The sequence below is a fragment of the Perissodus microlepis genome, chromosome 22, assembly GCF_051167445.1.
Source record: "Perissodus microlepis isolate ML-2025 ecotype Zambia chromosome 22, ASM5116744v1, whole genome shotgun sequence".
In the NCBI taxonomy this organism is placed as follows: Eukaryota; Metazoa; Chordata; class Actinopteri; order Cichliformes; family Cichlidae; genus Perissodus; species Perissodus microlepis.
Genome location: NC_140481.1, coordinates 25,380,963 through 25,407,270, shown reverse-complemented (window position 1 = coordinate 25,407,270; position 26,308 = coordinate 25,380,963). Strand labels below are relative to the sequence as shown.

The 26,308-nt window shown below is 40.5% G+C and overlaps 1 protein-coding gene across 2 annotated transcripts in view; it reads left to right on the top strand.

Moving 5' to 3' along the window:
• The window catches only part of myo1g (myosin IG), a 71,950-nt gene extending 51,408 nt beyond the window's left edge, over nucleotides 1-20,542 (top strand). For both annotated transcript variants that reach the window (XM_084918710.1, XM_084918709.1), the window contains one exon: nucleotides 18,352-20,542. In XM_084918710.1, the coding sequence (XP_084774836.1) occupies nucleotides 18,352-18,514 (163 nt within the window). In that variant the 3' untranslated portion in view covers nucleotides 18,515-20,542. The remainder of the gene's footprint in view (nucleotides 1-18,351) is intronic.
• Nucleotides 20,543-26,308: the final 5,766 nt, after the last annotated feature.

The window sequence follows — 26,308 nt, the reverse complement described above, 5'->3', positions numbered from 1 at the left end:
TTCTAATTACGATTTGTTGAGCTATGCCAAGTTTTTGGCTAAAAGCTCTTTGGGAATGACCTTGTTTGTGTAAAAATACAATTTTATACCTGTCAAACTGTGTTACCTTTGGCATTCTTTTAGACTGAGCTAAAGACATGGTAAGATGCGTTTTTGCAACAAGTTCCTCGTAATAAAGTGTCTAAAATTGGTTCAGTGATAAGTTGTGTGTTATGTGTAGAAACAACAATGGTTTATCCCTTGAGTTAGGTGCATTTTGTATCCTTAAATAACACACAGGTCAGTGTTAAGAAAAATTAGAAAAATCACACACCACGAAACAAAAATGTCTCAAAAAGCATATTGGTCATTTTTCCCCGCGCACCAGGTACAGCGGAATTGGCTCAGTTTGTCCCCAGTATACATTTTTTGCTTTCTTCTGACCACTACTCATGCTAGGGCCTTCATCTGGGTCGGAATTTTCTCCAGGACCCAGGTCAGATTGGCTGCTTTTTCTTTTCAGCTCACACTTCTTCGTCTTCTTCGGTTTTACTGGCAGTTGGCAACCCATTTAATTAGAGCAGGTAGCTGTACTGCCCTCTAGTGGAAGAGAATATAATTGTTCTGCCCGTTACGCTGGTCGCTTAGAGTACTAATCAGGTGGAACCACGGCACACCTGATCATTTCTAACGACACATTGGTTGAGAAACACTGTCATAAAGGACATACACAAGATTTTTACTTTATTGCAGAAAGCTGACTGCCTGACTGGTTTTGGTTGCATTGCTGGATTGTGTATAGAAGACTGTATGTACTGTGTTGTGTTGCATATAAGGCTTTTATTAAAGTTTTATCTTTTTATTTTTTGGTTGTTTAGTGTTTCTGTGCATCATCTGTACATATGGTTTTTGACAATAATGCTAACTTTAACTTTGACCGATATACTCAGCTTTACTATCTCTCTGGGTCTGAGGTTCTTCATTGCTAGCTTTGCATTAGCCTGTTTAAGTGGAGCAGTACAGCATCAATAGATCGATACCTGTCATGAGCTTAGTTTGCACTTGACTGTCACATTTAAAGAAAGTTATTTTTATTCCTCTACTACTTAAAAATTTACTGTTTTTCCTTCTCCTTCCACGGGAGTCAGATTATTGTAGCACGAGTGTGCAGGAAACGACCACGTTTCTTTTCTTTAATGACATATTTGTTTTTGTAACGTTGGTCTAATTACTGGATTTAGTTTAGTAAGATGTTTTATTCCTGATATTACTCAACAATCTAAGATCACCCGTTTATTTTCTGATGTGGTTGAACAACATGTCAGTTCAGCTCCAAATTGCTGCGTTGCTTCATGTCGCCTGTAGCTTTTTGTTTTCAGGTTACTCATCAATCCCACTCTTGTGAAACAGATACTGTTTTCATATTTAACACTAACACTCGCTGGAACTCAAGGATGAACTGGTGAACGTCACAGTGACCGCATGACTGCCCCATTCTTGATAAATGATTTGTCTAGAAGACTTGAAGGGGATTTAACTTCATGTTGCACAACGTCTTGAACTAAAAGATGAGTTTACTCCACCTTACTCTGCGTACTCAAAGCCCAGTTACAAGCCTCATTCACCCAATTACACACAATGCAAGTCCTTTTTTCTAAACTTAAGCACCTTGCCTAATATTCATGTGCACACTCACACCGACCTCCGACCTTCCAATTGTTATATCACTCTAACCTCCTTATTGGTAGGTTAGATTCTGGAGGTTAGAGGTCTCTGTGATCTAGCAGACTATAAATGTCTATGTTAATGTTTTACCATATAATAATGAAATGATGGCATTTTACATTAAAAAGGTCAAAGGTCAACTTCACATTGACTTTCCATATTTCTGGTGTTTATACAGCACAGTAACTCAGGAACAGAAGGGAGATTTTTATCATATTTAATATATAGATGCTCAATTTATTGCACTAATCTTTATAGCCCACCTTAATTTAAAGTCTTCACTACCTATGTAATGAAAGTCTTAAACTTTGTAACTGTAAGTAAACCTATACTTGAATGATTTGTGGAGTCCACAAAGTGTTAAGATCTAGTTTCCTCACTTGCACTCTCCTCCTCTAACTCTTATTTGTTTTCATTTCCTCAGTCTGCTCCTTCCAGACTCTTCTCCAGCATTTTCTCCACTCGTCTCCACATCAGCAGTTTCATTTATGAATATGGAAAGACCTGGAACGATGTTGCATTAATAGCAATCTTCTGGGTCACCCATCCCTTTACAGCTTAGCAAGAATAATGTGCGAGTTCATTAACCCTAAAGTATATGTGAGAGGACTTGTGATTAGACGTCAATGCCCAGATCAAAGAGAATCACATAAACACACATGCTCACCTGCTAATGATGGACTCGAGGACTTGTTTGACCTCGCTGGACATCAACAGTTTGCCAGTTATTCTAGGTGTGAGAGAAATCAGCCCTCTCATTTCTAAATTCAGTTTTTAGGTCGTGAAAGGCGTCATCCAAGTCCTGAAATAGCCTCCCCTGTTTCTCTGCCTCCCCTTTTTTTCTCCCTGAGTGGCTGTCCTCAATGTGCTCGTCTCACAGTCGGTCCTGCTGGCTGGAGCAACAGGAGCTGCATCTTGTGCTCCAACTCTCCTCGGTCAGCTCGTCCCCTCTTTTATGTTTTTGTCCCTAATTTTTTTTTGTCACTTTTTAAGATTTTTCCAAACCTGCAGCTTCTGATCAGGTTCTTGTTTTGACTTGTTATTGGAGTTTTGATCAAATGCAAAGTAACTACAGGAGCAGCTTTTAACCCAGACGGGTGTAAATAATGTATATAAACTCTGACCTATTTCCTTCTCAGTTCCCACAGAGCTGGCAGGTCATGTGCTTCACTGATTTTCTGAATTTAGCCACAAAATCCAGCCTCAGTCGCACTGCTAATTAAAGTCGGTCAAAACGCCTTGTTGACATGTGCAGTGTGTGGTTGACTTCCACTGCACATGGGATGAATGATTCATCCCATGTGCACAAAATCACATGGCACAGCCACACACATTATAGTTCAGCAGCTATAGAAAGAACTGGCATACATTATCCAGGATATACTTGGTCCCTCTTTTGGGCTTTGACCAGATGCTCGTTTTGAGAGATCAGACACACGGTCTAAATCATGGGTGTCATTTTAGATTGTTTGCAAGTTCACATAACGAATAATACATATTGTTCCTTTTTTTTTTAATGTAAACAACATTAAGGTCATGGTTCTCAGCTGGAGAAGTGTGGAGTGCTCACTCCAGTTTGCAGATTAGTTGCTTTCAGGCACAGGAGCGCCATTATCTCAGGGTCTTGTTCACAAGTGAGGGGAGTGGGAGGTTCATTCTCCCCTCGACTGTTAATGCTGCCAATTGGTGCAGCTTTGGCAGTGATGCCGCTACCACACTGAACTGTTGTGGTGGAGAGTGAGCTGGTCATGAAAGCGAAGCTGTTGATTTGCATTCATACCATCACCTGTGGTCATAAGCTGTGGGTAGCGACTGAAAGAATAAAATCAAAAGTGCAGAAATGAGTTTCCTCTGGAAGGTATATGGGCACTCAGAGATAGGCTGAGGAATATGGTCATTTAAGGCCAGGGGACTCAAAGTAGACCTGCTACTCCTCCACACTGAACAGTCCCAGTCCAACTGGGAATAGATTCCAGGGCAGACTCGCGACACACTGAAGAGATTACATGTCTTGGCAGGCTTGGCAATTTCTCAGCGTTCCCCCACAAGAGCTGGAAAAGGTAGCGAGGAAGTGGGACATCTGGGCTTCTCTCTCTGTTAATTATGCTACACCCGCAACCTGGCTAAGCAGCAGGAAATGGATGTTTAAGCACAAAAATGTTCACTTTTAATAATAAATATAAAAGTTATTATGATAAGTCCGAGTTGTCTTTAGGGAAAATAAGTGTAATTTACAAGTTTAATTTCATATATATATAATTGGTTTTAACCTTTGTTTTCACAACAATAGACACTATATTTGGTAGTCTTCATATGATTGTGTTCAGCATCTGGATAAACTTATTTAAAAAATCAACAGAAAAGACTGAGAGCCAGTTAAATCACTGACTACAGGCAGTGTGTGCGGCGCATGACAGACTGACAACAACAACAAATTTACTGTTTATTTGGACTCTCCAGTTTGACAGACTGTATGCGATGAGACTTCAGATGAAACACGTGACTGTAATGTCTTTGAAAAAGCTTCATTTATCCATTTTAGAGAGTGACTCACAAAAGGCCAATTCAAAGAGCATTAATGTTACAGGAAGTTGGTAATACAATATCTCCTTCTCCCTCGCCCTTCTGGATGGCACTTCAGCCACTGGCAAACCGTGTAGGAAAACCATGTGACTTTCATTACAGGCAGGCATAGTCATGCATTTGGTATCACATTATGTTCAGGAAATCATTTAGCTGTAATCATCCACACATTATTGTGTTTCTGCTAAATTGCTGCTTAGTATAGACTTAAGAGGATACCTGTAGCAGGGTTCACATTCAGAGCACAGCTCAGAATATGGGTTACAACATCACCATAAACCTTTTGTTTTTACTCTGTTGTTACCTTGTGCATGGGGTAATGAAGTTGAACTCAAACGCAGCTTCAAACTCGTATTTAAAATGTAAAGGCGTTGTCTGAACCTGCCTTAAATTACAGGGTGACCAGTGAGTTAGACCTGAGGATCAACAAGGAATTAGGACTGTAAAATGTCTGGGTTATGTGGTGAAAAACAAGATTAAAATCTATTAACTGTCCAGTTTAAACGTCTTGTTTAGACCCCAATGATCTCATCCAGATGCTCCTCCGGAATGACTCCATTCCTTGCCTTTTTAAATGCTTGTCCGACACTCTTTAGAGGAAACTCATTTCTGCACTTGTGTCCATGGCCCTTTTGTAATGACCTTGTGTAAGTGTATAGCTTTGCTTCACACTCAGCACTCTCTTCACCACAACAGCTTCTTCATCCTTGCAGACGCTGCACCAATCCATCCTACCCTCACTCACAAACAACAACCTTAGAACTTGAGATTCTTGAACTCCTCCACTTGGGGCAAGAGCTGTTTCCCAAACTCGAGTGGACATTTAACCTTTCTCCTACAGAGATCCATGGCGTCAAGGGTGTGTCCACACAAGAGCAATTCGCTTGTCCCTGTCACTTTGTAGCTAGAAGTCAGTAGCTGGCAGACATTCCAGGCTCAAGTTGCCTAGGTAACCTTCTCATATTATTACCATGCTGAAATGTTTCAGTCAGTTTATTCTCACTGGTAGCTGCTGGTAGTTCAATCGCTTGCCTTGAACTTGAGAAAAGTTTAACCCAGGACTTGGCAACTTAAGATCACCAGCAGTAGTTTTACCCATTTATACTTGAAGTCACTGAATGTCGCAGAGTTTCTGCTGTTTCCCGTTGTCACACCACTGTTAGTCGTTTCAAATGGACCGAATAGCCTTTAACAACAGGCGCAGTACAGCAAACTCCTTAAAATAATGATGTCACAGAACTTTATGGCAAAGTTTCTAAATTCTCGTGTTTGAGTTTACTACCTGATGGTGTTCACACAGTGCAGTTAGAGTGCATATTGTGTATTTGCACTACTGGTTCTGTCAGGTATTTCTTCCTAACACAGCCCGTTCTGGTACTATGTGCTTTCAAAGTTTTCTTTGGCTCCCCTCTTGTGTTTTAGTATTTTGTACTTTTGCACGTGTCCCCTGTGTTTCTGTGCCTGTTTCTTATTTATTTCTTGGTTTGCTTCTCTGCTAGTTTGAAGTCTTTGTTTTTCGCCCCCTTTTTAATTGGCTGTCTCTCCCTGATTTGTTTCTTTTGTTCTTTATTTCCCTTTCCGCTCCATGTGTGTGTATATATAACCTTCTCTTGCCTGACTCCTTCGCTGTCAGGACATCTGTTTGTTTCTGTTTGTTTGCCTACCTGAGTTTGCAGCCCATGTTCTCTGACTTCTTGTCTCTCCTGTGCTCCTCTCGTGTTCCCGTTTTCCTGGTTTGGTTTTGCTCTATTTTTCTGAAAAGACACAGTTCAGTTTTCCCTCTTGGAATGTTAATTTTCTGTTTCAGCTTTTATTATTAAAGTAGAAGTTTACTGTTCTTTTCCAGTATTTTTATTAAAGAGTAGCTTTAAAGAGATACGTCTAATGAAATCATATAGATGAGAGAGTGGAAAATAATATTCTAAGCTGTTGGCTCACTGGTATAACTTGCAACTATATTAACCATATTTTTTTTAAAGTTTATCCATCTTTAATATGAGCCACCATCATTTTATTATCATTTTTATGACAGAAAATGAGGGAAAACATTATTCGCCTCCCTTTAAAGCTTGCTTTTTGTTGCTTTACTCCTGTCTAATTTGTGTCCTGCATATTTATCCGCACGCTGGGCACAGTGTGTTTGCAAATGTGTCCATGTGCACTGTTTGCATTCACCTTTGTGCTTCTCATGAAAACGTCCTGTTCCTTCCTTGTTCCTCTTCTCTCTCTTGTCACCCCCACCAACTGTGCATCCCTAACACTTGTTCTGCCAGAGGTCTCTACATGTTAAAAGTGAATTCTTCCTCCCCTCTGTTGCCGAGTCTGCTCGTTGAGGTTTTCTTTGAAACCGTTGGCTTATGATGATGAAGAGATGGCTGTTGTTGTGAGCCAGTGTTATATAAATCAAACTGTATTGGATTGAATTAAATTGAAAGCGGCATGAATGCAGATGGAGATGCTACAGTATAGCCGTGAGATGTGTTCGAAACATCAAGTGTGCTGTGAAAGATTTAGACAAAGTGAATACTACATCATGCTTTCCTAATGAGCACCTTCTCACACATTTACATCAAAGACAACATCAGCGGAGGAGCAGGTTTATGAAGACGTTGGCTCCTGTTCGTTTAACTTTTAAAGCCTCCTGGGTGCACTCAGACTGAGCCACTGACCTTGAAACTGCATCAAAAGGCCTCTTTGTGGATTCAAACGGCACACGTGCTGCCTCCAAATCCTCCTCCGAGTGCAACAAATGGATTCCTCACAATCATTTTCATTCTTCACTACAATGTTGCTTTAGTGCCAACTACTAAACAGTAATAAATGAAATGTTTTTAACAAAGCACATGATTGGCTGTTTGTTTTGTCGTCGCTCAGCTGAAGATATCTGCACCGGTATGGGTTCAGTAGCAGGCATGACTAAGAGTTGCCTATCCAGTGACAAATGTTCCTGCTGCATAAAAACCCCTGATAAAGTTCGACCGCCTTATTGATAATCAATTTGAGGAGACGCTGGGCTCTTGCTTTGTGCGCTCCGTCATTGACTCTCTCTTAAACGGATTTGCTCTTATCTCAGAAACATGTCTGTTGTCCCGAGAATTAATCAGGACCAGGAAAATTATTTAAGTGCCTTTCACTCAGTGATTCAAGCCATGTGCATGAGCCATTTTTAAGTCTGCACAGTGTTAGCGTCGCATCTTAAATCATATTTTATCCATTCGGAGAAGTCGCTCTGTATGCATCCACTCTGCTGTTGTTACAGTATGAATCACTTTTTTTTTTTCCCAGAATGCCCCCCTGCTGAGGCTCACGACGCAGGGTGCAGCCAGTTAAGATAGGCCCACTGTTAGCGATGACGCTGATGGTTATCATAATGGATGGGTGGTGATGATCAACTCTATGACGCTAAAGCAAACCCTGCAGGATGGTCGGCTCCCCGCCTGCCCAGCCACCTCATACCCGAAGACTTGAGTGGCCTCAGCCCCCGTTGTCCCCGCTGTGGGGGCTGCAGATGATGCTGTTGCCCCAGCGATGGTTGCCAGGCAGCTGGGGAAGTGCTAATTAAGACTGTCCTCACAATCCTCCAGTTTTCCCCTTGCAGAGTGTCAAATTCTGAGAAGAAGATGGATGGGATAGAAGATTGCAAAGAGGGGGAGACAGCAAACAGGGTCACGTTAAGTAATGACAAATAATTAATCGTAACCGACTGATGTTATGTAATGTGTGTGTGATCTATACAAAAAATGTAGTGTTGAAGGGAATGCCTGTTATCTGAGTAGCTTCAGGAAGTTTACTGCTCCAAACTAAGAAGTGGTTTAGCTGTGCATCTTGTTTTTACACTTTTTTGTTTTACAGACTATTGGCATCTTGCACCAAAACAAGTCAGTCCCCATAGTGTAAGGCTCTGTGGGTTACGTTATATTTCAGAGGTTAGGTTTCTGGTTAGTATTGTATATGTCAGTTCCTGTTTAGTGTCTTTACTTGGGTATTGACTGCGTGTGAGCTTGTGTTTGTAGTCTGATGTCTTTAGGTGTCTTTGGGTAGTTTTTTGTTCTGTGTATGGCTACAGTCCAAAAACAGGTGACATGATGATGTCTGTGTGCATCTAGCCACAAAAATAAACTACAAGTCCATTGACCACATGTGTGTGCTGGATCTCCTCCAACTCATCAACGTGTTGACGATTGTCCATTTTGTATGAACATTTTAGCAGGCAGGGCAGGGTGTGAACACACCAATGGGTTACTTTGCCTTTTCAGTGCAGGCCATCCAGCAGTATGCATTCGCTGTGCACAAAAATGAGCATGTTTCTGGTCACCCTTTTGAACTGATGTTCTGCCTTCTGGCTGGGACTGTAGGTTCGGCCAATCAAAATCGCTGTTTGGCTCTGTAACATTAAAATCTGCTCGGCTTGAATCCAAAGTTACAGAAGCAAAACTTGAGATTTGTGGTGAAATTGTGAGTTGCATACAGTGGTCAAAACAGTACTTAAGTGCTCTTGAGCTGAATAAAAAGCCTGAGAGGCTGAAATTCAAATTTGCTATGGTTTTTCCTTTTTATGGGTAGCATTGCAGGTTATTTTGATCACCCTGCTTACACGATGTGTTTCCCTCTGTTTCTTTGTGCTAAGCTAAACATTTTCAGATGTACTAAACTGACAACAATATGAGACCAGTTTTAACATCATGAACCAAATACACGGTTTTATAAATGGCAAACTTCTCCTTTAATCCAGTTTCCAATCACAACCGAGTGTTCATACTGTATTCAGTTGTGCAGCTTCAACTGGATACAAAGTGAATGGGAAAGAAACAATTAAATGCAAATATGTCCAGGGTGGCAAGAAGTGTTGTGAAAATGCTTCTGCGTGATCTGAAATTTTTCCCACTTGCATGAAAATTTTATTTGAATCTTTTTCATAAAAACACACAGACCAAAGGAAAAGGAGAGTGGGCGAGGAAGTAACCAGAAGACTTTAACTTCAGTCAGATAAGCTGAACATAGACAGACTACATCTTGTGTAGCGCATACATAGTTCACAGTCTGCAAACTAAAGCATCTCATCTTGGTCGTCCAACATGTGAAATCTAATCAGTGCTATCGTGCTGATCTTTGGCCTTCATCAGTTTTGCCTCCTCTTTGGACCTGGAGTCCCTTTAGAGCATGCTCAGATTTTGCTCTGCTCGGTCAGTCCGTGCACACCTGTGTAGTTCAAGAACCAGTTTTTCCTAAACCCGAGGATTCAGATAAAGAAATTGCCAGAGAACGAAGAAAAAGAGGAAACCTTTCTGATCTTTTGCACAGTGCAAAAAGTTCTCATTAACAGTGTCTGATGGAAGGTGCCGTTACATGACTTAAGGTGTCAAGCTGTTGTTTCTTTTGCAGGTTTCTGCCTGTTCTTTCACACACCCAAGTGTTATCTGCAGGCTATGTGTGTTCATGTGTGTTTATGTGCGGTGGAAGCGGAAAGTGAAAGTTATGGCTGCACAAGAGAATTTGTGTGTTTTGACAGTCTGATGTTGTCTAGGGTCTGTGGGATCATTAGGAGCAGACGTTGTCGCTCTCTCTGCTTGTTATCTAATCTGACAGGCCTCTGATACAAGCTCTTTACTTCAGAGAATTAGCAACAACCAACAGACGCTGCATTTCCTCCTTTATTGTGTACTTTTTGGGGTTTCTTTAAGCAAAATACTATGTTTTGTTGTTGCAGCTCGACAGTTTGAGACTTCTTGAGTTAATTAAGATTTTACATAAACTGCACAGTGTAAGATTAGTCGTGGTGACGAGGGACAGATGGGCAGATGACAGATTGGGAGAGGATAAATTAAAAATCCTCACAGGGGTCATAGTATATGGAAGGTGGTGCATAGTCACATAGGGGCAAAGGCACAAGTGGCTTTTTTGAATACTTGAATTTACCTTTAAAAACTGCACAACCTGACTTTACAGTTGTCACAGGTCTGACACTTCCACAGTTCATCACTCCTTCTGGTTCCCACCTGGAGACAGCTTGCACAGTTTGCCTGTGGTGGCTCTTTGTCCAACGTCTGTGACATTCAGAAGTTGCCTCACAACAAACATTCGAGAAAACCAAAAAACAACAACACTAAATACAAATCCTAAAAATCACAGTATCACTGTCGTAACATACGATAACATACGTTGAAATGGAGACTCAGCGATGGTGTATCTTGCTGCCACATCGTTTTTAATTGGTCATTTGATTCGACTCTAGAGGGCTAAACCACTTACACTTAAAACTGTATAAATATCTATGGCGAAGTTCATGAGCTCAATCATTAATTTCAGGTCACACTGAAACACTGAACGTTATTTTTAAGTTATGGTCCCCATTAGACTTAAAGTATGGTAAACCTTTTAAGATCATTGGCTAAGGATCAGTCAGTCACTAATAATAATAATAATAATGGATTGGATTTATATAGTGCTTTTCAAGGCACCCAAAGCGCTTTACAATGCCACTATTCATTCACACACTGGTGGAGGCAGCTACAGTTGTAGCCGTTGGGCAGTTACAGTTGGGCAGACTGACAGAGGCGAGGCTGCCATATCGCGCCATCGGCCCCTCTGGCCAACACCAGTAGGCGGTAGGGTAAAGTGTCTTGCCCAAGGACACAACGACCAGGACAGAGAGCCCGGGGATCGAACCGGCGACCTTCCGGTTACAGATGCGCTTCCCAACCCCCTGAGCCACTGGATTGGGAAACTCCTACTGGGTTTAAATCTGGGACTCTCCACCATTTGACCCTTAGAACTGAAGAAGCTTCTCGAATGAGAGTTGAAACGTCTTCAAGCAACTCAAAGAAGTCCAGACGCTTTTCTTTCCAAGCTCCTTAGACTCTCAAGCACATGGTTTCTAGTCAGCATGTGAATTGAAATCAAAGCTTTCTATGCAAATCACACTTATGATTTAATGTTTTATGAAATTATTTAACATAAAGCTGTTTGATGAACTTCAGATGTACTCGCCTTATGCGAATAAAAAATAGCTGTTGTTAGTGGTGAAGTTTGGGGGATGTCCTGAATCAGTTGCTTCCATTCAGCTGATTATCTTATTAAGCAGGCTGATTTGCATCCACCCACAGCTGTAACTATAAGTCGTGGTGGCGCAGCTACGATAAGTTTGTTTGATAGTATTAGTTACAGTTTATTTGGCCATAATAAAATAGCTTATATTCATCCACCGTAGACATGCGCTCTTTTTCCCAGTCATAGTTCTGTCAATGCGTGTATAGACTGAGGTCTTCTCTCCAGTCAGTTTTAGTGAAACTAACAGTTGATATATGTATTCATCAGCTCCAAGTCTTGATGGCAGAGCGGTGCAGACACACAGGCTCATAAACATAAATGCAGGTGATGTTTCAATCATACTGTGCATATCCCATACAAGTGTGTCATGCTTCTGTCTCCTTGGGACAGATAATCTTTTTATTGTTCAGCAGTTACATTTTAATTATCAGTCATGATTTAATCGTGGTTGCTGTGTCACCGCTTGTCCCTTGGAGGCACTGATCCCCGTTTTCTGTTTAAAGTGAAGAGAAGCTTCTGATAATATTATAAAATATTCAGTTTACTGAGCAGTGTCCTCCAGCAGGACAAACTGTTTCTAAAGAAAACTGTGTAAAAAGACATTAGAAGCATCCTTTATCTGTGTTGGCACATTACTCCCTCTGAGCTATGCTGCATGGGAGTGTTGTTGTTGATCTGATTTTCCTACAGTGGCACACACAGCACCAGAAGCCCTGTGTTTCAGCAGGCTCACTGGCTATTCCTCACCACACATGCAGCTCAGCTGTAAATGAAATGGCCTGTAAGTCTCCATAATGGAGACACCAGAGGCATGTACTCACATCGGATTATCAGCATCCAGCATCATATTGGGGATGACAGGGAGAAATCCTAGAAAAAGCTGAAGAGGGGGAGGAGGGGGCAGAAAAAAAGGGGAGATGAGGAGTGGAGGGTCCAAGGGCTCCTCCAGGAGCTGCTGCTCGCCCCAGTTCTGTCTGCACCGTCGTCTCCATGAATTATTTGACTGCAGCATGAGAACGTTTTTGCAGACAGGAGCCTGTGGACCATGTTTATATACCACATCCCACTGCTCCCGTACAGACTGTCTCCTAATATGTGTCACTGATTTTATGATTTCCATGGAGGACATTTTGAACTCAATACCAAAGGGGAGATGTTCATAAAATAAGCTATCACAATGACAACTACGATGGGTAGTTTGCAGAGGGGAATCTTTACATCTTTGTTTGAAAATATGTGAAAAAATTGTATATATAAAAAAAGATGGATGGAAAATTATTATTATTATTATTAAACAGCTTTTCACTCCTGTCATAAGCAGTGAGAGCAGCACGTGTAACCGTGCTAACGCTTTCCAATCATGGTGACTGTTTTAGCCACACAGCGTTCACAACAACCTGAGGTGTGAGTCTTCTTCATGAGAGGAAAGAACAAAAGACGACTGGTTCTGTTCATTACCAGCTGCATATTTTTTTATTTGTGGACTGTGATAGAGAAGCTTGTCCACAGCTCAAAGTTAAAATAATCTTTATTTACTTTATTCTAAGCCTTGGTGCAGCACCTCAGTTTATCAGAGACAAGCTGCTTTAGCTTCTCTCTGTATGAACATTTGGAAAACATTGGTTGGAGACGGTGGCCCAAACAAAATTATTGCGACCTTGTTCAGTGAGCTTGCAGTCTTGTTGAAGAAGGCGACCAGATGTGACCTGTCCTCAAAGTGAGTTTGGTGCACTGATAAAATGGCAATAAGACTGAGTCACACTAACATCAACACATTACATGCAATGGGGTGTGTCATAATATGTCTTAGCCGTCCAATCATAAACAGAAATGTCTTTAATCTTGTTATCATATAGAAATATAACCCAAATAGTCTGCAACCAGTTGAATCACCTAAAGAGACGCAGCACAGACGAGTGTTTCTTATTGGTGCAGTATGACTCAGATTGATAGCATCGTATTGGTATTCCCTGGGTTTATAAATAAGATTTGAAAACCTTTCTCAGTCTTTCGGAGAGTGATTACAGCCAGTCTGATTCAGGGCACGATTGTTTGGAGACCAGTTTTCTTCCACCAGTTGACCTGTGCAGTCACTTTACAACCAACTGGTCACTGCAGCAGCTTGCAATCAGTTTCCCTAAGCAAAAAAAAACTTAATGCAGTCATCAGGCAACCTGCCGCTTTAGCCTAGTAGGAAGGAGGTTGTCATCCTACTGACAGAGCTATAATTTAACTATCCTCTGACTAACTGCCCCTCCTGCAGGTAAAGATGCTCACATATGATTACATTAAAGACATCAGCTCTTATTGACATCATACAGAGTCAAGAATAGAAAAAAACTGAAACTTAGCAATCATTTTTTTAAAAACATGCTGGCCTCTTTTAGCCATTTTTAAATTGAACAGCCTTTTTAGACCTTATATATATAACAGAAGATAAGAAAAAAAAAAAGCCAATCCCAACAGGTTCACTTTTATGTCAAGGTCGAGCTGCATTTCTGGGCCTTCTTTTTATTTTCTGCACAGTACAGGCAGAGAATGCTAACATCTAATATTGAAGGTTTTCAAAGAGAATAAAAGAATCAAACCTTCACCCAAGTAAACTCAGACCACAAGAGCTCCTCAAACCACTTAACTGTCTCTGTCTTGGGGGGGGGGTTGGCATTTTGTTGCTCATTAATAGATGTGAGACAAGATTGGAGACATCTGAAATCAATATTCATGCGACCTTACACGAGAAAACGAATCAAATCAAATTAAAGCCACCATGTTGTTTATTTTCCGCTACATTTAATACAGCTCCACTCTCACTCTCACTCTCGGTCACTGCTGCTCTCATAAATCAGGGCTGATAGGAGAGCATCTGTGATTTTGTGGTGATATTTTCAAACATGCCAGAAACTTCCGAGCGAATGAGGATGCATTTCTGGCTACTGGCCAACAGGTTTGTGCAAGAATTTGGGCAGAATCTGGATTGTTTGTCTGAGCAGTTTGTCTGTTTTAAAAAAACAACTGTTAAATAGTTGTAGTCTGAATTACTCAAAACTACAAAATTATTGTGAGAAGCTTTAATATATTAAAAAAACTATCCAGCAGTCCATAACTGCAAAAAACAATACATCAAAACAAACTAATCATTCATAAGGGTGTTGTCTAAAGGGTGGGTTTAGGTAAATGAAACAGTTTGGTTAGGGCAGGGTCATGGTCGTGGTAATTGTTGGTTAAAGGCCACAGGCTGGACACCACAGTGTCAGACATTGACGGTTTGGTTGTACACCGATCCATCCACCCCAAACTGCTTCCTGGGAGGTTTGGCTGTAATGTAACAACATGCTTTGTGCAGCTTTAAAGCATAATTTAAGTTGGAAAAAAATGGAAATGTGTTGAGAAATCGTGCACTCGGTCAGTGACTTCTATCTGTCCCAGTCCGCAGTTACTTCTTTAATCCTCTTGTGCACCTTGAGAGAATGTCTTTCCTGCTATGTACGTTATCTAAAACATGTTATGTAGACTTAAAGATGGCTAATCTGTTCTTTTTTTTTTTTTTTTTTTTTTTTAATGAATTTGCAAAGTGAGGTCCTCCAATGACCCCCTAGTTAAAGGTGGTTCCCCATCTAGTGCTTGTGAACATTAAATGTTTGCACAAGCAACATCTGGGCCGATTTCTATTGGTGGAGGACAGTCTGGTTATTGTGGACAATCTCAGCCTTAAAACAAAATTCTCTTGCTGCAGCAGAAAAATTCACAGGCCTCTGCAGCCTGTCATCCACTGTCCTCAGGGGCAGCCAGAGGCTTTTCTCAATGTGCGCTGCCGGAGTTGGGTTTCACTTCTGGTAGTGCTACGATGAGGTCAGCATTGTGCACAAATTAAAAAAGCTCTCTGGAGGTCAGTGGGTTTTTGTGTCAGGTTTATCATAGTCCAGCAGGGCTGGACAGCTGGTTTGGGGGTTCAGCCAGGCAGGGTTGGCTTGGCTGAGAAAAAAACAGCAGGGCCACACCTGTTGGGGTGATTCATGATGAATAGCATCACAGCTCTGGAAAATTGCAGTGACTGAGGTCAAACTCTTTTAGAAAGAGCACAGCAAATAATGCATCTGCAACTTTAAAAATAGAGATCTCAGTTTCCGTCAGAAAATTCAAGAAATATGTCCCCACTGATTGACTTGAAACATATTTTTAAGCAATTTGATTACCTGATCCAAATATGAGGTTTTCCACCGGATAATCTTTTTGTTTTATTCAGAATGCGGCTGCATTTCTCTGTAATTGTCTGTTATGGTTTTTAAATAGAAACATAAATGGAAGGCAGTCACTATTTTATTACATTAGCCTGCACAGCTAATCAACTTAATTAAATCAGAATAGGCCTTGAATCCACATGACCTAGTTGTAACTGTCAGGCTCACATCAGTGACGAGGTAGTGACAGAACTGTCTTAGCAAATAGACATTTCTGTTTCATTTTTGTGTGCTGGAAAAAGCTGTCTTTCAAAGTAAAATGTCACACCTCTGATAGCTTAATGTGTTTAATGAGTTTTGTATAGTTATAAAAGAGTGACTGCGCTTCATTTTCTCTTATAAATGTTATAATATAAGCAGCTAAAACAGGAAATTAAGCCCTTTTACCTTCAAAGCAAAAGTTTCACCTTTTTAACATTTTGGCTACAGCACTAAGACATATGTTCTCCATTGCAATTTTTTTTCTAGTTCAACTAGAAGTTAGCAAGTGTTTGCAGACAACCCGCTGTCTTCCATGCAAACCATGAAGAACCTTGACAATCTGCTAGACATTAAAGTACAAGGAAAAGGAGGTTTTTGGTGAAGCACTCTTATTATTTGGCCTAGTGACAACCAGCAACCACTCACCAACCCGTTAGGGAGTACACACATGCACGCAATGCGCCTCTGACATCACATGAGAAACCTGAATACCATCAGCTAGGCTAAACAAAAACTTCATGATTAGTTTATACCAAATGAATTAGAAAATTCATTTGCTGAACTAGCTTATTTGCTAGCTGAACTAGCTTATTTGCTAGTTTAGCAAATCAATTCATTTGCTAAACTAGCAAATAAGTTATTCTAATCATGTTGGTTAGCTATAGTAAAAACTTGACAACCAGTTTCATGAAAATGAAAGTTAAATGTATTTAATACTAATCATCATCTTTAAATGTTCAATACAGACTTGTCTTTGCTCAACTCAAACAATTCAAACAAATGAGGTAAAACTGAAAGTTCCAGCAAATACCACTTCCAGAAAAAAAAACATTTTGCTTGCTTGTCAAAGACAAACTCGAGTATTCATGAACCTGAGCCTAATTGGAGGTAAAAATATTTGTCCAAACAATGTTGGATCAGGACGTTGCAATCAATATATGCAATCTAGTGCCAGGGGGCAAAGCCTCAGATTATATTTAATATGCAGGAGATTTTTTTTATTGTACTTTTAACCGACTTTATGAGAGGTCCCCAGAGTTTGGTGAAGGGTTAAAACACAATGCACACACAAAAACCTAGCACTTCCAAAACAAAAGTGAACTTATAATCCAGTTCTCCCTATTCCTATCTCTATTCCGCTAATGTACATAGCGTTATATATTTATATAACACTATAATAAGCTGCATATTTAAAACCTAAGATTTCAGGTGTTTCTCCTCAGATTTGCACCAACGATTGCCAGCACTGTTGCATAACAATAATTATGCAATCTTCCCAAAAATGGGACTTTATCCTTTATGATTTCCAGCCATATTTTTGAAGACGACCATGCAGTCTGGGGAGAAGATGACACAAACACTTTGAAACAACACATTCGTCTGTCTTGCCAAACTAACCTCAAGCTTGCCAAGTTGGCTTATCTTTACAAGCCAGCCTTTATCATCAGTCGCATTACCAATATTCAGAGGCATCCACAAATAGTCATTATGTAAATATTGCCTTTCATCTCTTTTTTTTAAAGCCATTAACTTGAATTGAAAGTGAGAGTGTTTGCTGATTGGAGAAGGAGAGAATACATTCGCAAGAGAAACATTCTTACAAGCAGGAGTCTGAGCCTTAAACTCCCCTGGGCCTCTGACTATGACGTAGGTGGATTCAGTGTTAGTCTTTATAAGCATGCTGCACAGATCCAGCCATGTGCTGGGCCAGCTTGTGTTTGGTGGAGCAGCGGGGTCAAGGCAGCCACGCTGAGGCTGCGGGATCCCCGGGGGTCGAGGAGGAAGCAGCGACTTCACAGTGGATCATCTTCAGCTGACTGTGCAGCAGCCGAGCGAGCCCAGGCACACTTTCATGCCCCAGCTGTCAGCAGAGGGGCTGGATACTGCTTTGATCAGGAGAACTCAGCAAACAGCCAGGTGTTAGGTGATCAATAACAAATATTTTGTGGTGATGCTTCAGTTTTGGGGGTTTTTTCTGTTTTTTACTTTGTGACTTGCTCTGGAAATGTTGTAGTCTTGTTGCAGTAGACATTCAAAACACACTTCTAAGAGGAGCAGACTGCAACTTTGGTATCCCAAGATTTTGGATTAGCAGCGATAAATGCTATCTTCCTAAAACCCACGCACCAGTGGGCAGGTTTGGGACTCTTGAATCTTAGCTTGTGTAGACCTGTATTTTAATGTCTGGGTAAAAATGAAATAAAGATCAAAGTTAGTTTTATATCTGTGCATCTGTGAATTCAGTCAAAAAAGGCTTAACAAAAAGTCTGTCTCCAAGTGAATCAAAAGCAGCTTCATATTTTTGTCTAATATCCAAGATAATATATAAGTGACAATAAAAGTGATTTATACAGCCCGTATATGGACATGGATGGATGTGGACATCTTTTAAAGCTGCTTGTAATTTTCCCACTGAGCAATTGTGTCTGAACATCTTCAGCTATTTAACTGACCAGATCAATATACCAGCAGTTTAATGGATGATCCTGGTCCCTGTAACCATGATAACCATCAGCTAATCACGTATCAGTTCTGGCAAAGTTATTGAAACCCAAATGTTTGCGTTGTTGTCTTCCAGGGTGAAAAAAGTCCAGTTTCCTGTGAAGGTTTGCCGTTCAGGTCTGGAGATTCACATGCGAGGCAAGCCCAAGAACATCTCGGTGGAAACCAAAGCCGGTCAAACCATCGCCGATTTCAAGAAGAGTAAAGACGGTTTCATCCTGCTGGTCCCCGCTAACTAACAGTCCCCCAGTCAAACCATTAACAGCTACACCTCATCGACATCTAAGGAGAAAATATCAGCCACAGACATCCCAGCTGGACTTTAGCAGGAATTTCTTTTAATACATATAAACAATTTTTCAGTATATGAGGATTTTAAAGTAGTAATCTGAGCAGATTTTCTGGGAGAATCTGCTTTCCTCAGCACGCAGAGGAAACTGAAAGCTGAAATACTTTTATATTCATTTATAACACATTTATATGTATCGTACTGTTTATGCTTTTTTGTATTTTTATGAAATATAAAGATGTTTTTTTTAAGATATGATTGAAAAAACAAACAAAAAGCACTTTTTATGATGATAAATATGGACATGTTTTTGTGTTGTAACACACCGCTGCCTGCAGACTGAGATAATTATGTCAGAAGTAATAAAAGGGGGAAAGAAAAAAGACAGTGGGGGAAAATTCATTATTCAATGTTTACTTAAGTTCTCTGTATGTTAATGTTTCTCTCATGTTTTGCCACATGAACAGAGTGAATGTCGACTTTACGCAGTAATTAAAACCCATTAAAATGTTCAGCCTTAAGTGGCTTTAAGGCTTCCCTGCACAAATATACTGAATATAATGAATCAGTAAAGACGCTTCTATCCGTCCTCTGAGTGGCAGCTATGAGGCCGCGTCCACAGAAAACTGGACACCGTGACGCAGGAGCTGCTTCCTCTCTCGTCCCCTTTCCTGATAGTTAGACTGATAAACGCAAACCAGCACTGGAGAAGTAATTTAAATGATTTCTGAGGAATGAAACTGAACATTCCTTGTTTATTTATTGTGCTATCCAGTTGTCCAGATATGTTTCTTTTATTGTGAACAAACTCACCATGAAACCTGCTTTTATACAAACGTCTTCTATTGCAGTTTTTTACAGAACTTTAAATAAAGTGTAAATTTGTCGTCTCAGGAGAAGCCGCACTAAACTGAAGCCCAGCTTGTTTATCATGGTTAAAGCTAACCAATCATAGAAAACTTACAAGAAACGTGTGATTAAGTTGAACCTTGTGTGTTTCTACAGTGCCGTTGAAAATCGTGCTACCTTTGCATTGTTCACGTTTTGAGATTTGTAGAAACAATAATTGTGACAATAAATGTTTTTTTACATTAATAATTATGAGTGTTTTCCAGGTCTAACTAACAGCAGCTGCAGATAAATTTGAGCTCTTTTGTGTAATTCTTCCCAGAATATTTACAACTGAAGAACAGATAAAACATTTGGTATGAACCAGATTTACGGACATGCTTAAAGAAAATGATCATTTAATGGTAAAGATTGCTGCATAATTGTCATTATTAGTCCTTTAGTTTGTTGTCTCAATGTTTGATGCAAACTGTCCACTGTCCCGTGGAAGGAACTGATACTTACATAATACAAGTGGTAAAAAAAAAAATAAAGCCAGGACTATAAACTACAGTTCCTCTGGTGGCCACTCGAGACTAACTCCAAATATGAGTTAATCCCCACAGACTCCCGTGTTACAGCAGGAATAAACATGTTTACAGCCTGCTACAAACATGGTTTCAGTCTCTAGCTGATTTACATGCTTATAACAACTGAACAGGGTTTGTTGTTGTTTAGTCCCGGAGGGCTTTTTACATAACCGATCATTTTAAACTCAATTAAGGCGAATAGTCTGTGACTGAACCAGACCTATCCACTTTGTTTGAGATATTTTAGATGTATTATCAGCCAAAAAAAAAATGTTGTGTGGCTTACTGTACTAACAAATAACCCAAGAAGTCTCTGCTTCAGTTTCACATTCTGGTAATTTTTAAACTACCAGTAAACACACAGTTTATACCTGCAGCCAATGCTAATTAAATTTGATGTTGGTTGATAACTTAACATTCTACCTTTCTGACTCAAATGAAAATCAGCCAGTGGTGCTGATACCAATACAAATACTTTTAACCTGTAAAGGCAGCCTGTGTTACATGATTTATAAATGAATCATCATCAGTTAGCAATTTGTTTTTGTGCCAGCCTCTAAAGCACTTTGGCTCAGCCACTGTTGCTTAAATGTGCTACAGGCTATAAATACAATTCACATGACAGTCAGCACAAAAAGGTTTGCACATTTTTCACAGATTATAACTGATGTATGTTTTTTAATTTTCCAAAGAAAAAAATGTTTAACACAGTTCAGTACGCTTCATACTAAGAGGGTAGAAACAAAGCATCCTATCAGTCCTAGTGCTAGCATCGATCAAATACCACTACCAGTGTTGGTATCGATATAGATGTTTAGATCAGTCTGCCCATCTCTAGGAGGCAGTTGAGGTGGTTCATGCATCTGACTAGGATGCTGTGGCGGAGGTGTGGTCCCTGACTTAGTTGCAGGTCGGGAGTGGTGCAGTGTGCTCAAGGGGGCGGTGCCGGGAGGCAGGTGAGGCCACAGGTGGTGGCGACTAAACTGATGACGGTCTCCGTTTCTTTTCATAGTGAAGGAAGAGACGATTGGAGAAGGGAGAGACAGAGGTCTGGACTGACTGTGTCTTTGTCTGTGCAACTGATAAATAAAGTGAAAACCAGTAAGCACAACCATCGCATGTGTTGGGTCCTTGAACAGATGCATCCCAGGTGTACTCTTAGGAGAGATGTTACAAGCATATCCCAGCAGGAGTTGCCCCGGGGAAGACCCAGAGCATGCTGGAGGGATTATATCTCTCAGCTGGCTTGGGAATGCCTTGGTATCCCCTTCAGATGAGCTAGACGAGGTGGGGGGAGAGGAAGATCTGGGTTTCTCTGCTTTGACTGCTGCCCTCACAAGCTAAAACTACTTAAGTGCTAGAAAATACCTGCATGGATGGATGCACAAACATAACAGTGTCCCTCTTTTATACATGCCCACTATAGAGTGGATTTAAAACAGCCTTGGACTTTTTTATTCCTTTATTATTCCTTATTCTCAATGCAACTGCAGATTCGGGTGTGTTATGCTAGTAGCAGCTAATGTAGCCTTTAGCCGAGATTAGCAGCAGGTTTCCAAAGAAGGACAAGCAGACTTTAATGTGGAAAATTAGATTTAGTGTTTTATTGCAAAAGCTTCATTTCAAACACAACAAAACCTCCACTTTCTTTTAGTGAGGTTTTAGATATGGTTACTGCTCCACTTGTAGTTTTTTTTCCCCTCTGAGTAAATATGTGCGTGTCTCTGTTCACAGTCTGAGATCTTAATTCTCTGATGTGCTGCCAGTTTTTATCTGTCTCCACTGTGACCTGTTAGTGCGACTCGGTGATGTTCTGCCCTCGCCGTGACTCCTGCTCTTTGACGCACACCCTGCTGTGATTCCCCAAATCTCAGTGCTACATAATACTCTGAGAGTACAGATGTGTGTGTGTATTTTTCATGAGTAGGATCTGCATAATGTGGAAGGAGAAAATATTGTAGCTCTGTAAGTTACACCAAAGTCACCAAAATCGTCCATGATGCTGGACCAGGATGTTCACACCTTCTGAATACTGGGTGGAAGTCGGAAAAAGCATGTCTTTCCTCTGATTTAAATCCGTATTTAAGCTTCTGAGTTCTTTATAAAATAAATGACAATGATTTGTTGCCCACATCATTGTCTCAGAAGCTCAGAAAAGCAATGTAACTGCTTTCAGGGTACGCAACATATAAAGATAACAGCCAGTAGCCGATGATGAAATTTACGCCACTGGGACCCAAGCAGACTCGCAGACATCAAATAAGCTCAAGAGATGGGGAGTATTTCTAATAGTTTGAACTGGACCGTTTCCTGCTGTGTGGCACGTGTGAGTGAGGACACCTGTGGGAAACATCCCAGCCTAATTCTGTTCAAACTGTTTGGACCTCATGTGTGGAAAGAGCCTTTCAAACTTGTTTCCAAAAACTTTAACAGATCACACTGCTCAGCTATCACTAAGCTAAAAATAAATAATGCACTGTTAAAGTGTATTTAGGGAACACTGCAAATTAAACAGTTAGTGAATGTGAAACATCAAAAAGTCTAAAGCTTGCTTGTTTTTTTTCTCTTCACTTTAAAGTGGTGCTGGGACTACAAGGCTGTCTTGGCATCTTGTCTCAGGAGGTTTGATGCCAATTCACACCTTTATTCTTGCAACTGTAATGACTCTCGCACGACTGCAACGTGACATTAACGTGTGAACCATCCAGAGGAAGTTTAAAACACATAATCTTCCTCTGGGAAATGGGAGCTACAGGTATGTGAGAAGTTCTAAAGAATAAAACAGCTAAATAAAGCGACTAATAACTCAGGCCTTGTAAAGATAAAATATCTGGTGGTGTCATAAAATGCTGCATAGTGTTTAGGGGTTTGAAAAGCATTAAAGCCAGACATATATAACAGAGAGAGAAGTTCATGGGGCATGGAAACAATAAAGATGGAAGAGGCATATCTTCTAGAGGGCAAAAACCTACTTTATAAAACTGATTTAAATTAGTTTTTGTCTGATAATTTTATACATGCAGTTTTTACTTCCCTGTGACTAGTGAAATTAAAGTTAATTTAGATTATGCTTCAAGGAACTGACAAAAAAATGCCGTGTTCCTACCTGACTGAAGACTTTGTTAAACTGGGGGAATTGAATTGTTTTTCATGCCTCGCTGCTATCTGAAGCAACACACCTTCGTGACGGTGCAACTTTTTGTGTAGTTTTATTACGAGGTGGTTTTGCTCAGTGCCCATTTCTCAGTGGAATAAATAAAAAAAACCAGTACAAATAGTGTACAAAACACAAGGCATGATTTTCACTTTCATGTGCCATAATACAGATTACATGAAAAGTAGTGAAAGAATCATTTAGGTTGTTAAATAAAAGTCATTATCCTACGTAAGAAAAGTTTAGCATCAAAATATGCTTAAAATGCCCAAAGTAAAAGTAACAATTATACTACATTACTTCACTGGATCATTATTATTTATTTATTAATGTGTTTAGCACTTCAATGAGTGATGAGTGAGTCTTTTTGGTTTCTTCTCTGAACCTCTTGTGAACTTTTGACCCTCAGGTTTTATTAACTAGGTGACCGAAGTCAGCAGCTTCTTCTTTCGCGTCTCGTTATATTGAGATCTCATTAATCAAAGAAAAATTAAAGTAAGCATGCAGCAGAAATCACGGCCGTAGGCACACCTCAGCCCTCTGCCCTCTGCCCTCATGCTGCTATTTTCACAGCAAATTGCATTTAGTAGCAAAACAAAGTTAATTGTAAATCTAATTTTGACTTTGAGTCTCAGAAAATGAGAGAATCCCAAGGTCTCTACAGCTGCAGAGGGAAGATCAGGCAACTGACCGAGATTTGTTTACCAAGATGCCACGAGCAGCGCCTCAGCGTGAGCCTCAGACTCATGCGTGTTACTGTGAAAGCTCTGTGTTTCGGCGCCAAACGAAGGCCTCCAGAGTTTCTGTGTTAATCTGCTGTCGCTCCCGTGGATGAAAACCACAGCTCTTCTCCCAGTTACAGCTCCACCAATCACTCGCTGGAGGCGGCTGTATGTTAGAAAACAGAGATTATATGCTGCATTTGTTTGTGTGTAATCCTTTAATCATTCATGTAAAAGCAGTGATTTATCAATTACGTGTTAGAGCAGCATTTGAAGCCTCTCCATCTCCGATTATTAAGTGTGTTTCGCGTGCGTCTGCGATCCATGCAAACACGTTTTCAGAACAGATGAACAGTTAATCATCAGATCAAACCGGGATATTTTTGCCTCACCAAATCAACATCTTTTTCACAAAAGCAGAGTTGAAATTCATAGTGCTTCCCCTGCTTTTTGATGGGTTTAGCTTAATGGCATCTTTTCCATTAGCACAAATGCAACAGTCATTTCCCCAATTGTTTCCCCATCACAGTCACAGCTGCTGCTGCCAGGCTTTTCTTCTGCATCATTTTTGCAGTCATTTTCCTTTCTGACAGCTCCAATCACATCTCTCCTCGCTGTGAATGAAACCCAATCTCGCCGGCACAAACGCAATACTGCAATCAGCCATGTGGTTAGAATGTAGATCGACGCTAACAGCGTTTCATCTGATGTTTGCTTTGGATTATCATGAAGTTTCTCGGTTTCTTACAGCAACAGTGTGCAAACAGGATTCTTCTACGTCTAATCTAATTTATCAGGGGTGGCAATTGTTGATGCAATCACTTAAACCGCCGTGCAATTCCATTACAAAAAGACTGGCACCTGGTCCGTCTCTCTTTAGAGCTTAGCAGCCCTGCAGTGAGGATTTGGTAATGAGTTGGAGAGGATTTACCAGTGGGAATATAACGTGTCCCAGAGCTGCTGTGTTTTTTCCCCTTAAATCCTCTCAGTGCAGAGCGGCCACTGGTTTGGTGAGCCCTGCAGGTTTTCCAGCATCCCTCCGTCAGAGGAGGTCACATGCTGCAGATTACAGTAACATGAGGGGGGAGATTGGTTTTTACTTTGGCTCGCTCTGAGCCAGCACGCCATCAGCCCAAATGCTTACTAATCAGGAAACGTTTGATAAACCACAGCGACCAAACATGGGGAAAAAGAGTCACATTTTATGTTGTTTGGGTAGCTTGCAAAGGTTCAATATGAAGAAAATCTTCTTCTTAAACTGTTGCTTTTGTTTCTTACACTGACTTTCTTGAATGGTGCATCGATAGTGAAGAAGCAGGTGTTCGTGTTGAACATCACCAGACAGGGTCATGTCTGCAGTGCAAAGCTTTATTTTTAGTACTATTTGTATTGAGACATAGCCTGACATGTCTCAAACTGAAAAATACGTGGTCAAAGCAGACAAAGCAACTTTAAGTGGTGTGCTTGTTGATAATACGCAGTATAAAGGCAGTTCACATACTGTATATAAAATACGGACATGGCAACCATGATGTCACCCTCTGGTTTCGAAGGTGCCATGTTTGGATAAAAGTGGAATCCAAAGTAGCAGACTAGAATTTTACTGGATAAGCGCTTCATCCCGCTCTGGGACATAAGCCAACAAGCTGCATCAAACTGGCTCCAAGTAAGGTCTAGCCTCAGAATTTTACCAGAGGACAAAAGTTTTATTTAACAGAAGTGAAGTACAAACTTTTTGGACACATAGTTAGATGACAATATTAAAAATATTCTAGAAGTCACCAACAGTGCAAATACGATGGAATTTGTTGCACAAAGTCGCAATAATTTTGGCTCTGACTGCTGTTGTGACTGTAGCATTAATGACTAACCTCGTCTTGTGGATGGGGTCATTGCAGATGTTCTCTTGGTTGCACCATGGACCTTGCACTGAAAGCAGTTTAGCCATTCTAGGTCTGCTAATGTGTTTACATTAGCTTAACCGTAGCGCTGTAGCATGCCACACGGTGATTTTACATCAACTAGCTCCGCTTTGCTAACCTCCAAATGTCACTGCTATTTCCTTTTCCATCTTCATTCATCCAAAATAATAGCAGCGCTGTTCTGGGGGGTTGTTTTGTTTATTTAAGTCAGAACACTTACTGCCAATTTCTATTCCTGCTTCTAAACCTCATATATCCTATTTTTTTTATGGATGTCTGGACTTCAAACTTTATTGCAACACCTAGAAGAACAGCCACTCTGATCATTTTAATGGACACAAAAGAATTTCCATTCTACAGTAGGAATCCAGTGGGATTTGAGATTACAGTTATTTCCCATGATTGAGGAATTCCCAGTGAGAGCGGATCATAGGCTTGCATTGATTAAGTTAGGGTGGCTGTGGCTCAGAAGGTACAGGGAAAGGTTGGTGGAATGACATGTCGACGTATCCTTGGGCAAGATAATGA